Genomic DNA, 16,640 nt, shown 5'->3' with positions numbered 1-16,640 from the left:
TGTGCGTTGTTTTGTTTGTTTATTACTATTATCAATACAATACCTAATTTTTGGTGCCAACACTAAGACAACACTGAGGAATTTGAACTCTTTTCTACTAAAGTCCCCCCCCTCCCCATTTAACAAAAGAAGTTCTGAAATGTTTAACATTGTCTAAACATAAGTAGCCGTGCAAGAACTTGGCCAGAATGAGACAGTCTCAAATATTTATTTTAAATCAGTAAGTCCCTGATTAAATAATAAATTTACTACATTAGGAAACTGACCGAGCATTAGATGCCAACTTTTGGTATTTGACTGTTTTTGACAGTCTGCACTACAAAAGGCACCCTTATCTATCTGCTGTTTTCTTGTCTTTCGGGTCAGGACTGGTGACTCACAATTTGTGACAATATCATACTGGTCTAACAGTACAGTTCTGTCTAGCTTATACACTGTGTATTGGTGAGCACTGCACATCTTGGCGCCGTCCCTGAGCCTCTGATGGTGTGGATCCACATAACTATCATGTTCATTAGAGAGCTCTTCGTCAGGGAATAGAAATCAGTGCCCTTATTTTCAGGGCTCGACCGGGACAGACTTAGACAGCCGTGTCTCCATTTTCCGGTTGTAATTGGACAAAAAAAAGTAACTCACATCATCCTGGTTGTGCGATCAGCCATCGGATTTTTTTTTTTTTTTTTTTTTAAATGAAGGAGCTCAGAGCTCTCCAGTGAACGTTTCACTCAATCTAACAGGAAGAACAATAGCTGACTTATATCTGCCGAGCAAAATATATGCTAACCATCTTTGTGTGAATCCTGCTTGACTGTGGTTGCTTGGTAACACCAGGGACGACCACAGTTTGCCCTTTCAGGCGTCACTGAGATGAATGTGCAAGCGGCGCACCTCACGCTTTTCAAGCATTTCAGGGCGCTAGATCTTTTTTGTAATCTTATGTTGCTCTTTAATTTCCATTCAATCGTTACAGTATTTCTCTGGTAGACAGAGGAAACACCAGAAAATACTCACCTAATGTGCAAGGATAGTTTGGTCAATTTCTTCGGACTGAAGAAGTGAAACCAAGAGTTAGAGTGCTAGTATGTGAGAACTTCATACATGGAAAAAAATTAATGTCTTAAACATTCATGTTTAATGAATTATTTCAACAGTGTTAGAGGTTTCAATAGCTCTTATGGGGAGACTCAGTAGTGCGTGCTTGTTTATCTTGTACATTTATTTTTAGCTGCTTGGAAAACAGAAAGTGCCTTGCTAAAGAAAGATCATCATTCTGTATGGTTCTGTTTGATCATTCACAAGTACACTGTATATTGCTTTTTATTTTCAGGTGTGATTACTCAACAGAAATGACTTTTTAAAAGCAGAGTTCTGAGGTTTTTCTTCCCCTGATCTGTTCTACAGCCTCGTGTCTTTGGTATGTTTATGAAATATATGCCTTGTTTTGACTCCACATAAAATCTAAGGAGAGAGTTGTGCCTGTTGATCACTGTTGCATTCACTAAGTATGTAAAGTTGCGGCTCTACTGGAGCCAGAAATCTTCCAACACTCCAAACAAACTGGACCCAGCTGCCAATTTCTGTTCTCTGAAAACGCTCTTAAAGTTCCCCCCGGTGAGACATTTACTATTCTTATTAGCTCAAGGCATGGCAGTGGCGTTATTCCAAGTGACATGAGAAGCTAGCAGGATGCTAACAAATGCTCTCGATTAACTTAAAAAACAAGCCTGCTGCACATGTCAGCAACAAATGTTCCAAGGTCACAAACGATTGTGTGCTTTATTTCATATATAAATAAATGTTAATTCTTGACTTTTCTAATTTCAGGCCAACTTCGTGGGTGTCTTCCAGCCACATCATCGACTTGGTCATACCGAATGTTGCACAGGGGTTGTTACCTTGTGAGATTGCTGGTCCTGCTGTGCCTGAATCACTGTATTAACCTAGCACCTTTATTTGCCGGCTGAGTAAAACACTCAGCTCAGCATTTTGGTGTAAAACTGCGTACATGATACACAAAATGTGTATAGGTTGGCAGGAATCTAATGGCTGATTTCATGATAATGCTGGGGAGGAATATGCACTCTGACAATGTATTGTATGTCAAATTTATGGAACCAGTGGACAACACAACTATAAAGATAAAGATCTTGAGATGGCAAGTGGGTGCAAGAGTTGGGACTCCTTTTGTGCGTTTTTTTGGCAGGAGTAGGGAGGTTAAAAAATGTCCTTGGTTGAATTTCAGGCTGGTGGTGGTTAATGGAGTCAGTCCAAGTTTAACAGATGAGGTCAGTCCCTACTGAGGTTGTTTGTGTATGAATGATTGTATACATAAATGGCTGTATATGCAATATACATTTGCCCGTGGGTAAGTACAGTATGTGTGCGTGATGCATTTTAAAGTGGAGCTCTAGTACTTGACGGTATACGCGGGTGCACAGAATGGATGCTTATGTGCGTGTATGTACGTATTCTACTTATAAATGTGATTTCGACCTCATCGGCCCTTGCTGTAGCCAGGAAAGAACTGGTCAAGCAGCATCTGAAGCATCTTGTTTTGGGTCATGACGTAGTCCTTGCCCAAGTCGTGACGGCAGGCGGGGCAGGTGTACACCTTCGCTCGGAACGACCGCTGGAGACAAGTCTGAGAAGAGAGAGGACAGCAGGAGATAAGACACACACAAATACAGGGACAGGGTTCCTGAGTAGTGGTAGTTACGCACATATCCGCTCAGTACGCACCTTGCAAACATTGTGTGAGCAGACGGTGGTGATGGGTTGGAAGGCCAGCTCCTGGCAGCACACGCACATGAAGATCTGCTCCATTTTGCGCAGGAAATTCTTCACAGGTACACAAACAGAAACACGTGAAAGGAATGAAAAAGGTAAAAACAAACAAACGGGGAAACACGGTATGTTACAACTGTAGAAACAACTTAAAAAAATGATCATTACAGTCTTATCCTTTCAGAAATATGTTGGTGATGCTGCCATTTTTAGTCGCATAAGCCCACATTGATCTCTGCCAAACAAAAGATGTGACTGATTAGTCTGGAGATCAGGAAATAAAGGGGACACTGACTCAGGCAGTTAAGAGCTGGAGACCAAGGGGATGAATTTAATTTTCATGGATCAGTGACGTTCACCGAGTTCTCCGTTCAGATGCTGCTGTGTGAGATGCTATGTGATCACGGCGCTGAGGAGCCTGAGATGTGTTAGTGTGTCAGGGTGTACTGGGATTCATACCGGTCCCTCCTTAAGGTGTTCCATGGCTTCATCCCAGAGTTTCTTGTTGGCTGTGTCCTCTCGGATCAACTGCTGCTGCTGCTCTGACAGCTGGAAGGTCTCCTCTATCTTCACCCGTTTAGAGGGAGGCTCTGCTGCTGGTGACGATTCTGCTGGAGACACACACAAGTAAGACTTAAAAAAAAGGGCAGCTACAACTGGACAATAAAAGACAATAATGAAAATTTAAAACGAGCTCTTTAGAAAACAACTTTTACAGTGGTGCATGCCTGGAGAAAATAAAATCCTGATGGCATTTTTAGCAGACAAATATAAAATAGTTATAAGCTATCTTAAAAGAAGTTTCACAGCTCATGCTGTTTTCACCTGTCCTCTTCTCACAACACCTTGTCTGACCTGCTTTGAGCTTCAACTGTGAAAGCACCCACCACTATTTCTGGTTGTCTTCTGCTCTCCATTACTCTGCGGCTCCTCCTCTTCCACACTGGCCACTGGCTGCACGTCCTCCTCTTCCTCATCATTCTCCTCTTTCTCCTTGATCTTGCGTTGTCTCCGTGGCCTCCCCCTCCCAGGATAGTGCTTACTCCGCCCACCACGTCCAGGTCTGGCACAGGCCTCCTTCTTTGTTTTGTTAGCCATGGCTGCCAAGTAGCCGGGCGGGTACTGCGGACGCACGGGAGAATACGTGAGACCCAAGTGGACTGCTATCTTATTTTCACCTCTGAAAACTGGAGATGCACATACGCAAAAGACCGCAAACAAAAGGAAATTGCGGGTGCTTTCCAAAGCAGCCTTTAGTAACAAGCATGAAAGACATACTACACATATACTGTATGTGTGTGTATACTATATGTATATATGTCGTATCTAAACAGATGTTTATATTATCGAGGTGCATTAGGGGATATCTGTAGTGTCTATACAGTGAAATTCACACACAAACGCACACATGCAGGCACACTTGCAGTCTAACCTGAACGGCAAGGCCCAGTTTCTTGATCCTCTCCAGTCCTTCAGGTGTCCACGGTGCCGGTTCCTGATCGTCCCGTCTCAGCAGGTACCGCCACACCAGGTAACCGCACTTTCCAATCTCTGGCCAGTACTTTACCACCTAAAATTCACAGGCAACCAGAGTAGCACTAAATGCGTCAAATTGAGAGCCGTTTTTGATTCTTCTGAAGCGGGTCAACATTAAGATCGGTGCAAAGCGGAGTTTCAGCTAGTTTCTAAAGTGGGTTTTTGGAGCATGAGGTTAGTTACAGTGCTAGGATTTTGGGACTGATTGCCCTCCCTACATTTCCAGTCCATATTCGCGATTGTCTTCACTTGAACTAAGCAGATGTTTTATAAAAACCTCTAGCAAAAATGTGTCTGTACCTTGTAAATACCATCGTAGCGGTTTCCCTCCTCGGGAGCATATTTGCTGATACGTCGACCTTTGGAACTGCGCACGACCCTCACCGGCTTTCCTGCCCGCCAGTTCCTTGACTCTGCTCCGTCTTTGTCATTCAGAGGTGCATCACAGTTTAAAGCCAATGCCCTGCAGGAGTCAGGATCCAAGCCAAAGAGATTTGTGTTTACTGGGTCTGTCTAAGGATTACGGATGTTGTTGAATAAGTTATCAATTGCTATTGAGAGAAAAACCTGTGAGCTTTACCTTTTTTAAAATTACTTCTGCAAAATTAGACCAATGAGGCCCAATTTAAGTTCTTGCCCTGGGATATGATGATTTAAATAAAATACCTTTCAGATAATACATCGTATGAGTATTTTTTTAATAGCGCAAGTTTAACCATTTAAGCTTGACTAACCTGACAGAATTTAAAGAAGAAATTCAGCCTGAACTGAGACGAGGTCCAGAAGAAGTCTTCGTATTTTTTAATATTAAACTTAGACTCTTACACTATAGCGGAAATTTCTTTACTCATTGGAGTAAGGAGTCATACCAGTATGCTCAAACGTATTTAGTTGGAAGGCCTTCTTTAAGTGTCGTACCTGTTCATGTGTGTCAGGGTCTGGTCAAAAGAGTGCTCTCCGATCCGTTTGTTTCCTGAGAGGTCACGACCCCCGCTGCCTGTGTAGGTGAACTCATCTCCCCGGTCCTACGACGGATCACAGAAACGGTTATAAAGTGATTGGCATACCATACCAAAGGAAAATCCCCCTGCTTCACACGACTGCAGAGGTAGAATATCTTCACAAACTAAATACAAACAACCCACCACTTCATCCTCAAAGCCCCCAGCCAGCACCAGTGAATAGGAGCCATCGTTACTGCGCCCATGGATACCGCCGACATGTGGCCTGTGAACACCTGCCTCGCTCACCTAAAGGGGTAAAAGGATTTTAGATCATGTTGATAACATGAAATGGCAATATAGTCCACAATGAAATTATATTGACAGTACATAAAATATAGGATGGGAAAGTCAGAAAAGGCTTGGTTTCTTGGTTTTATCTATAGACAGAGGATATCTAATTAATACGTAATTCGCCATAAGGACAGCTAACCTGTACTCTGAATTTCCAGGTGGTTCCAACAGGAATACCAGGTATGGGTCCATAGTGATTTGAAGGAACAATTGTGCATTCTTTAGTCCGCCCCACACAAGCCATACCCTGCAATTACATCAAAAAAGGAGAAAAGGAATCTAAGATACGTGCACAAAAATACCATTAAAAAGGTCCACATGCACGCAAATGCCTTTAGATCATAGTTATGTAGTGTTTAAGAGCAGGGAGATGATGTGTATGTCAAATATTGCTAAATATTAAAATGAAAATTTGAGGACAAAGGATGTTTTACTTTCAGAAATGATGAGCATTCCACTTAGGAGGCGCACGGGACATCAAAAAGGAGAATACAAAAACTTTTAGCGGAGAAAAAAGAATTTTATTTAAGGGTTATAAAATTGCGATAATGTGAATGTCAAGTATAAATACTGTGTGACTCACAGCACTTAAATGTGCCCAGACACACAAGCCAGGCTGTTTTCAATTAGTCCACAGAGAAAGGGAGCATTCTGGTAAAGAAAAGGAGTTATTTTCCGTTGGCAGTTCCAGGAAAGTGGCTAAGTCATGCTTAATGGCATTGTTCACATTACACCATGGAGCAGAGCGTCAGGGAGACAGCCAGGCCAGGATGGAAACGAGCCACACAATATCTCAAAGTGTTGCCATGAGCAGACCAAGGAGATTTTGAGGAAAATATTTAACAGTGTGCTTAAAGCAGATGCTTTTTTTTATAAAACAAATTTAAATACATGTCAGCTGTCTCATTTTCTGCCTCAGCAAGTAGAATGAGAGAATTTTCTTTCTGCCAACTAAAAGTAAAAAGTCTGAATGTAATTTTCCGGCCCCTGCCCTCTAGCATCACGAAAAAGTGGAGGGAGGAGGTGTACAAGGTGTTAGTCATGTTAGGATTATCTGACAAGGTATTAGTCAATGATAAATATTTAGGCATTTGCAACCAAACGCTATAGCTCAAGCCAACATCATTAATCAACTCCAGGAGCATGATCTAAAGTTAAGTAGATATTAAGTAATGCTGACTGGATCAAAAACTTCTGATCTGATCATCTGATCTGAGAGAACGAGCTGTGGTGCGCTCAGGCAAAGCTTCAAAGCGGTACACGCAAAACTCTTAACATGAAGCAAACCATTTATCTCCGATCAAGCACAACACAAAACACAGAGCAAACAACAACTTGCAATGAATATTAAAAACATAAATACACTTAAGAATAAACCAGTTTGCAGGAAGTAAATGAAATAAAATGCATGGTCCTGAATAAAAACCCTGAAAAGGAAGTCTACGCCTTTTTTCTTTTAAGCGACTATTTGTTTGTTTGGAGTTCCTGATGTGTAACACATTCAAACAGCCATTTGATGCTCTTGTACTGACTTGCAGACGGACAAAAATTCAGCCTCGAGTGGGTACATTTGGAAATGCCATTCGCGGATGAAAAAATGTATCATTTCAAAAATGCTGACTTGATTATCAAGTATTCCCAGTAATCTTGTTGCGATGTGATGCTTTTTTTTTTTTTTTTTTTGTAACTGACTGACTGCTGCAGCAAGTGTCACAGTGTAAAGCTGATTGGCGGAAAAATGAAAATTCTTTTTCTATCTCTTATACTGAGAAGGCCACTTAAACCTACATGTGCCCAGTACAAGAGATTGAAGCATTTTTCTATTATTTTGGCATTTCAGTGATGGCAGACTTTTGGAAAACAATCTGGAAAAAAGTCAGGCTGCCGAAAACCTTTTGACACAAACTTCTTTTTCATTTTGATCCACTTAGCCTTTTCTCTTTCTAGGCAGTTTGAAGAGGATCCATAGGCCTTCTCTCAGGCCCGCTTGTCAAATTTACTTTCAGTCCTACAGGGCAGCCGTCAGTCCAACCGGTGAGTGTGTACCTTAGGCTGCCCCTGGGTCTCACCTTTCCCCAGTCCCTTTGACTCTCAGTTGTTGCCGAAGGCATCTTGGCTTTCTTCTTGCTGGCCTTGAGCTTCTCTCCGGCCTTCACAACCTCATTGGTGTCATTTTTACAGGTGGGACAGTACCTGGCAGAGTGAGAGGAAATCATTGCTGTGTCTGTAGGCAGGTATGTGAGTTTGATAACAACTAAGCCCTAGATAATAATGTGGAGATGTTGTTTTAACATCAAAAATCCATTAGTTACCTTTGTGTGTGGTTACGTTCAGTATGATCTATCTAAGATCTGTGCTTTCCATACAATAAATGGTTGGATGAGCATATTTTGACAATTATGTAAATTGAAAAATCCCTGTGTGGGGAATCAACAAAAACAAATGAGCATATTACATCAGACCCCCCTCATATTTTATTTGAAGAACATCAGCTTTTGCCACCAAATAGAAGATTTAGAGTCCAACAGCAAGACTGAACAGATTAAAGAAATCTTTTGTTCCTCATCCTGTAAATCAGAGTTTGGGCTCTAAGTAGGCTTCGGTTTAGTGGCTACTTATTGGCAACGTCTGATGTGTTATATTTCCGTCGTATTTATTTAGTTGTCGTTTTTGTTGTTCAGGTGTTGTGTTTGCTTATGAAAGTGAAAAAAATGTACAGCTTGGGACACGAGACAAATTTCAGAACATTTTTTCTGATAATAAAGTGAAATCAAATCAAATGTGGTGGGCTTGTTGTGGCAAAAACAAGTCACAGTACAAGAGGAGACATGCTTCCCCAAATCAGCCACAAGACACTCAAAATATGAAAATAAGTACGCTAAAGAGAGATGTGGCATGAACTTAAATCGGGATCTTTAAACATTTAAATTGAATATATACTGAAAAGTAGGGACAAGAGTTGGTTAGAAAATGTTGCCATCAATTGTGTGTTAAGCTTTTTGCTGTCTTAGCTATGCTGCAACACATGATACTGGAAAAAGAAATGGAGGGTGGGGATCTTCCTCTCAGCAACTGCAGTAACTGCCAAAAAAAACCACAATTATTGACACCCTCATTTCTGTTTGGCAGAGAGACGTTCAAAGCTGCTGCATTAGACACACTCACACCTGTGACGTCATTATGTCATTATCTAATATTTGACTTTAACCTCGGTCACCACTTAATTACTGCTTAAATCCCTATCAGTTCATACCAAACACCATTGATAAATCTTAAAATTACTGTGTAACACAGGATTTTGTGGCTAATTGCTCAGCTACACTCTCCCTCACCAGTCCTCGTCATCTGGGATGTTGGCCAGTGGTGGGTTGAGGCAGTAGATGTGAAACGCCATGTTGCACTCGTCACACAGCAGCTGCATGTGCGCATCCTGCTTCCCGCCACAGACGCAGCAGGAGCAGAAGCGACACTCTGCTTCAGGGTCGGCCTTGCAGTGCTTACACTCCGGCCCGCTCTTCCCTAGAGCCAGGAACAAAGAGGAAACATTCAGACACACATGCACATACACAGTGTGAACATGGGATGATTTTATGGTATGGCAGTTCTAAAACATATCTTCAAAAATGACGTGGACAAGTTTTGCTGCTGGTTTCACTACGTGTGTATTATTGTGTGCAGTCTGGTGCATACGTTTAAATTGTCCATCTGCAGCTGAGAGTGCACGAGCTCCTGGTTTCTCCACCTGGTAGATTTCATCCAGGAACTGAACCTTACAATCCCCAATCACGTCTCCAGGACCCCTGGACAGAGGGCGAGAGACACGGAGAGAGAGAAAGGCAGAGAGACAAAGAGAAAGAGAGAGACAGATAGTGATGAAAGCACAAGAACAGAAAAAATCAAAGAGGAAGATGTAGAGATGAGTTATTGAGATTGTTACAGACAGGTGTCATGCCACACACATCACACATCTTGTTAAGCCACAAAAACAAAAAAAATTGGCCAAGCACGTATTTTAATGAAGAAAATTAAGCAGCAATCACCCCCCTCTGGCCAACGCATCACCCTCCCACCTAGGAGGAAGATCCTCACCCGAGGAGGATCTTGACTCGGAGCTCCTTGTTGGTGCGAGAGGTTTGGTTGAGGGTTTGAACCTCGGCGTCGAACCAGAAGCCCCTCTCATCGGGTGTCTCCATATTGTAGTTGACCATCACATGCATGCCCACCTGGAGCTGGTCCCACCGCAGCAGGGTCCTGGCACGTGGCCGCACATCCACCGGTCGCATCTCCACCACGCCGTTCTCTGGGTAGCTGGGGAAGAAAGAAAAGGGAAGAGGGGAGGGGGTTTAGGTGCGCGAAATATTTATGAAATATTATGAAAATATGAAATATTTCACTTCTTTATACATTAGCTACATTGGCCATGGGATGGCCAATGTAGCTCATGAGAACTTGACATCAATTGAACAAAGTAAAAATCCTCAGGAAACCTTTGCAATACTCTATCCAGTGGAAAGCAGCTATTCAGAACGACATGTTGTGTGAAAACAGATGGATGTGGATGGAAGCTATTTTACAGCTCAACAGATGAAGCCACAGACTGCTCTACTACAACTGAGATCTTCCTGTGCAGGAACATGCAAGTCCACGCATGTCGGCGGAAGTGCACACAAAGGGGGAAAACTCTGTAATACAAGTGGATTTTACAGAGAAAGTCAAAGGGTGTTTAGAAGACACTGTGATACAGAAAGCAACTGAAACACGTTGGGCTTCTGTACAGACGCACAAGTGTATAATGGTGGTATGACCTACTGCCCTAATTAATTATCAATTTATTCAAATGTGATTTCAGCCCCCTGATCTACCTTCTTCTGTCAAAGTAAATACGACTTTCATCAAAGTATAGAACAAAATGGATGTCTTTGCTTAACAATTTGATTTACTACAAAGTTTAAGCACAGCTCTACTTAAAGACAAGCCACGCTATGAGCTTTAAACTCCACTAGTGGACGTGAAACAAAGCCAAAAACACTTTTACCCAAAAAACGTGGATTTAAATATAGAATGGACCAGTTTTACACATAAAATCCTCAGGACAAATTCCACAGATACAATAAGTTTTTTTTTTCCCCTCCTACACAGTCTATAAGAGTTTCTGACACAGAAAAGTAAAATGATTCAACATGAAAGACATTTACATTTTGAGACCAACATAATTCTGACTGGGTTCGTGGAGCCAAGGATTATGATGGCATTTCAACACTATGGCCTCCTTTCCAAGTTATCATGTACGTACAGACAGGAATCAGTCCACAACACAAAATTTTGTAGGTCTCCCACTGAAGCCATTGTTTTAAGGAAGCCAGACAGAACAGAAAATAATCGTCATTCCCAATAGCAGCATCATTATATTGCCTGTATAACACCGTTCATCAGACGTTTAAGAAAACAGGAAAACTCCAGTCTGGTTTGATCAAGCCTGAGTCACCTACACCATGAGCGCAATTTCTGGGAACTGCAGCACCCTCTGCCTCAGTCAACAGCAGCACGGTTAGGAAAGGTGAGGTGACTAAAGATTACCAACAGCCAAGATAAACAACTACGTACAGTAGTAATGACAGAGTAAGGTTGAATAAACGTCCCCATAGATTTATGATTTCATTTATCTAATGTTGTCTGTGTTGAGGCCTGGGTTCAAACTTAGCTGATGGACTACATGTTTATGCAACTTATGTGACATGATCAACAGTATACGGCATTTGGTAGGGGTGTAACCACACAATTTGATATATCATTGGTGTGATTTAAACCTCTTACCTGACTAAAAATGATTGACAGGAATTAAAGGAATAGTTCAACATTTTGGAAAAATCTGCTTTTTCACCTTCCAACAACAATGCTGGTTTTATCATCTTTAACGCGACCTGAGGTCGTCGAGCAACTGGCGTAGACTCCAGGAAGTTACTGCGCCCATCCAAGAAATATCCCGGCACATAACTCCCCGTAAAACCACAACCTGTTATTTTCACACTTCGGTTTTTTGGGCAGATTACGCCAACGAGTTGAGTGAGCTTCAGAGGTGTGAGTAGGTGGACAAATACACAAGTCTTTAATGTGTTCTGTTGGTGAAAAGGGTTTGTATTTCTTATAATGTCGAATGTCTATAAGGAAAACCAGGTGCACTTTCTCTGCAATTTAAAGTGTTCCTCCTTTCTCAAAAGAAGCCCTGAATAAATGTGAAATGTCTACTTGTGTGGCAAACTTGGAGTGGATGAAGTAAGGTTAATTGCACCGGTTTCCTGCCTGCCAATCATAATTAAGCTGTAAGGATCAGGCCTGACTCAGAGGTGAACTGACAGCTTGCTTGCTTGCCAATAGCCGGAATTATGCTTTCAGATGAACAATGTGTTACCACTGAAGTTTAACTGCACATCAGCCTGCACACTCAGGTCGTCTCACACAGTGGGAGGTGAAGGGGGAAGTGGAGAATTGTGTGCATGAGTGAGCAGCATGTGTTTGCATTTTCGGGTGGAAAGCTGAGCCTAAACTGGGTATTTTCTCAGATAGTCTGCACTGACGCAGAACCAATGACTGCCTGTTGAGCTCGGGCTAAAAGTGAACAATGTTAACTATGATACCCAACATTTTACGATTTTATCCTGTCAAAACGTGCACTTATGCTTTGCCGTGTTACTGACAGGACTGTGCTGCATATTTTAAGCCATTGCAAATTGGATGGAGAGGGTCTACAGAGGCAGTCTGTAAGAGATGTAGCACACAGCTAGCAAACTCCCAGGAAGAAGAGGCCGGGGCACAGTGCAGGGATTTCCTTTTTTATGTCCAAGGGATTACTGCGGTTTTGGGTAGGGTAGGGTGAATACAAGCAACACAAGCGCACACACACACACACACACACACACACACACACACACACACACACACACACACACACACACCAACATTAACATTAACATGTGCATGCGCGCCACACACACACACACACACACACACACACACACACACACACACACACACACACACACACACACACACACAGAGGAGAGGAATATCAACCTTGGAGCACAATGGGACTCAGCATGAACAGAAGGGGAACACGGAGCAACACAAGGGGAACAGAAGTAACCGAGTTTAAGACCACACAAGCCCGGACTTTCGGTACTGCTTCAGACTCATGGACGTCAAGCTAAAAATACCCCAAGAAAAACACAAAATAATATAAAATTAAAATGTTGTAATACTACTGTAACCTGAAATAAGTTAAAAGGCCTGGTGTTATATAAAAATGATGATTACATTTCATTTTCACTCTGACCTACAATGTCTGCACTACAATTATCTTAATGGCAAAACACGACTGTCCACTGTCTCAAACTGAGGCTGTCTAGGTTATTTTACCCATGCTGAATAATTACTAACTGATTCAAACGGCGACTCCCATTCAGATTTGGCCAGAATACAGCTATAAACAAAAGTTTTTCTAATAACTCATAAAAAGACTGGAAAACAGTTCTGTTACGACCTGAGATGTACAAGGACCAGAAGAACACAAACGTTGTGAACTGTATTGTGTTGGATCATTTTATCCCCGACAATAGCTGCCAAACATTTTGGCAGTCATTCAGCAAGAGACATCAGTATTTCATGCAACTGCCCACAGCTGATGGGTGGAGGCTACTCTCCATGGATGTTGCTTTCAGGTTCCAAAAGCGTGGTGTGCTGAGGTCACTCCATTAATCTCATATGCCCTGAATGTCCCTCAAACCATTTATAGAAAATTCTAAAATGGTAAGATATTAAAGCAAGAGTACGTAACTTTTTTTTTGGACATAAAAACACAATATACACGACCGATCTTGATATCGATTGCTTAGATTAGGTTTTTTTATATTGTGACCAAGATACATACTGAGCAGGACATTTAACAGTTTTATTCAACAGTAACAAATAAAACTTGTCCATGCTCTCTCATGTACAAACTTCATAATGGAGAGACTTGTTTATAAAATACCTCAAACCAAGTGTGGCATTTCTTTATTGCAATTTCTTGCTACTTATCGGCCAACATGTACACCAATTCCTGTATCTGTAACAAGCTAATACTGGTCGAATCGGCCCGGGCCTATTTATCGGTCTAGCTTTAATGAAGGTATTTATGTAACAAAAGCTCTTGTACAATGAAATGTTTTATCTGCTGTAAAACATCTCTGCATCCCAACAAAATGATTTGTTTTTGTATATTCTCGTAACTCAATAACATTGCATTCATAAAGAAATGTGTTTTACTAGCTCTCAAATAATTTCCTACAAATTCTCAAGTAAAACTGAAATCTGCTCCTTCTTCAGGCCTGTCGCTACACATAAACGTATTGTTTCCTTTAGGAAACAAATATACAGTGTTTTCCAGTGAAACACCGCTAGAGTTATTCCACCTGCAGGTATCACTCACCAGAAAAAAAACAAAAAACAAAAAAACAAAAACAAACCTGAGCTGCAAAGCCTGCAAGTCTGAATTCTAACATTTGCAGCATCAGTACTGAATCTCCACACAGAGTTAACTTGTCTATCCGCCTACGCTGTCACAGTGGCTAGACCCGAAATCTCATATTACAAAGTAAAGTGTAACTTTCTCTGGAGTTGTGGGAAGAAGGGAGAAAGACTTTCAGGCACAGCGGAGATAAACATGAAACCAAAATCATGTCAACACGCCTATAAATGCATAGTGTACCTAAATGAAATTTAGAAACACATTTAATCAGTTATGGTATGGGTGTAACCACACAATTTGATGTATATCTTGCTTTCAGTTATGAAAGCAAGACAACATGACTTATCAACAGAAGGGCTCTTAGAGTCTCCTCTGTTATGAAACCATCATTAGCGCTTTGTGTACTTAGTTGAAGTCCCTGTAAAGAAGGAGGAAGGGAACGGAGAAAACGAGAAATCCTCAATTTACTGATAAGCAGCTGAGTTAGAAAAACTCTGACACTAAACAAGCTATCTGAATATAATTGCTTCTCTGTAGCGAAGGAGAGTGACTGCAGTCTCTCTTAACCTCGGCTTTGTGTGTAATTGAGGCCAAGAATGAGAAGCTGAAACGTTTTTAAAAATATGTATCTAAATTACTTTAATCTTTACCTGAGACATTTTAAAGTTCAATCAGATAACAGACATTAGAGGACTTCAGGTATTAAAGGGCCAATTTGCTGATTTTCAACCAGAATGCTGTTATTCTAATGTGAAAGCAGAGATCTGTCTCCAACTCACTCCGATCTCCACTTCTCCAGAATCCATGTAAACTAACATAAATCGTAGGCATTACCAGATTGGAGTACATACTATCTTATAATGTGGGATAACACTACAGCCTAACTAATACGGACATATACAGATATAAAGAGTCCATTGTCCCTTGGTAAATAAGAAACTGCAGCAGATAAAACTCTCTCAGACGCTCTCAGGTAGCAGCCGTGCTCAGATAATGGCAGGCCAATTGCCAAAGCTTTAGATCCTGGTAAGATCTCTTTCACTGCATACGTGGAATCTTGCTAATTACAAGAAAGAGCCCGTTTAAGACATGCTTATGCATCTCTTTTCAGCAAAACCTTCCCAAAACACCCATTTCAGTTTAAATACCTACATATTAAGCATGATTTTAAAAGAATAAAACTGTGGATTTCTCTCACTAGACTTTTTCTGACATTGTAGAAAAAGCTGAGGTGAAAGACTTGAATATAATGAAGCTATTGTTAATCTTACCAGTAAGTCATGAGAGTGTGACAGTGAGCTTGCATGTACATAAGCAGGACCCTGAGACTGAAGCAGCTAAATGGAATTCGGGCATTATTCATTTTACTATTTGCACCCTGACATGTAAAAAGGTCTTCCACTTGTCCAAGATCTCAGAGCAGAGGGTGACAAGGCTCAAATAACCCTGCCAAGATGTGGAATCTGAAAACTTGTCTGGGATTTGTCTGGGACTAATCGTGTTATCCAGATAGGCAGAAAATTTTTCTTTTTTTTTTTGGAGACTTAAATCAGCCAAAAATAAATATATAAATAAATCGGACATAAAAATCAGTCTATCCCTCATCCCTGCACATCTTACAAAAAGGAATTATGCCATAGCACAAGAAACTATTTCATTTTGGTCAGATTACGTCACAGGAAATGCTGATTTTTAATTAGTCTGTAAGTTTTAATTTTTCAATCAGGTTGGTCACTTTAAATTGTTTTACCGTGCCTTAAAATGACAACTTTATGAGGCACCATTAAAAAAAGAGGATGTCAATTCCATTTGCAGATAACAATTATATAAGTCTACTTGAAAGCCAAATGAACATAAATTATATTTGCCCATTTTAATGTCTATATTTGTTACCCTCTCCGCAGAGAATCTTAAACATATGCTGAACTCAGCCAAGATTTAACCATGAAACCATATCAGAGAGTCTCGTTATGGAGCAACGCACACACAGATACAGACACAGACACACACACGCCACCTCAGTTCCTGGGAGCAGCACAGAGGAGATTCTCCCAACATATCACTCCCTTTGATTTTGTGGCTCATTACATTCTGCAGAAATGCTGTCCAGAATGGCTTCATGCAGAAACATGGCAATGTTTACGGTGTGTGTCTGTGTGTGTGTGCATGTGTGTGTGTGTGTGTGTGTGTGTGTGTGCGTGTGCGCGCGCATGCACGCGTGCGGGAAGGCAAAGCAATCTTACCCACCCTCCACTTTTCTCTGGCAAACAAAATGATGGAAGAAACCTGGAATGGAGCTCAGGACAGAGGGGGATACTATGTGTTCAGTGGAAGGCAAAAGCGTATATTAGACAAGCTGTCACTAAAACAGCAAGCTGAGCATTTAGATCTTTGTAGTTTGTAGCTGTGGCTTCTCAGTGGCACAAAAACTGGGGTTGTTTTCGTGGCTCAGTCGTTGAAGACGCAACTCACATATTACTGTGATGTCCTGGGTTTAAAACTAGTGCAGGACCTTTGTTGTC

The 16,640-nt window shown here is 41.3% G+C and overlaps 1 protein-coding gene across 4 annotated transcripts in view; it reads right to left on the bottom strand.

The window, feature by feature from the left end:
- Positions 1-666: 666 nt before the first annotated feature.
- LOC120806300 (E3 ubiquitin-protein ligase UHRF2-like) overlaps positions 667-16,640 on the bottom strand; it is a 30,861-nt gene continuing 14,887 nt past the window's right edge. For 3 of the 4 annotated variants that reach the window (XM_040157310.1, XM_040157306.1, XM_040157309.1), the window contains exons 4-16: positions 9,705-9,923; positions 9,306-9,415; positions 8,948-9,134; positions 7,685-7,808; positions 5,755-5,862; positions 5,466-5,570; positions 5,239-5,345; positions 4,621-4,783; positions 4,217-4,354; positions 3,672-3,906; positions 3,244-3,395; positions 2,740-2,838; positions 667-2,641 (exon numbers count right to left, since the gene is read on the bottom strand). In XM_040157310.1, the coding sequence (XP_040013244.1) occupies positions 2,495-2,641; positions 2,740-2,838; positions 3,244-3,395; positions 3,672-3,906; positions 4,217-4,354; positions 4,621-4,783; positions 5,239-5,345; positions 5,466-5,570; positions 5,755-5,862; positions 7,685-7,808; positions 8,948-9,134; positions 9,306-9,415; positions 9,705-9,923 (1,894 nt within the window). In that variant the 3' untranslated portion in view covers positions 667-2,494. The remainder of the gene's footprint in view (positions 2,642-2,739; positions 2,839-3,243; positions 3,396-3,671; positions 3,907-4,216; positions 4,355-4,620; positions 4,784-5,238; positions 5,346-5,465; positions 5,571-5,754; positions 5,863-7,684; positions 7,809-8,947; positions 9,135-9,305; positions 9,416-9,704; positions 9,924-16,640) is intronic. The other variant, XM_040157308.1, reaches the window with a different exon arrangement.

The sequence above is a fragment of the Xiphias gladius genome, chromosome 20 (genome assembly GCF_016859285.1).
Source record: "Xiphias gladius isolate SHS-SW01 ecotype Sanya breed wild chromosome 20, ASM1685928v1, whole genome shotgun sequence".
Lineage (NCBI taxonomy): Eukaryota > Metazoa > Chordata > Actinopteri > Istiophoriformes > Xiphiidae > Xiphias > Xiphias gladius.
This window is presented reverse-complemented; position numbering and strand designations above follow the sequence as displayed.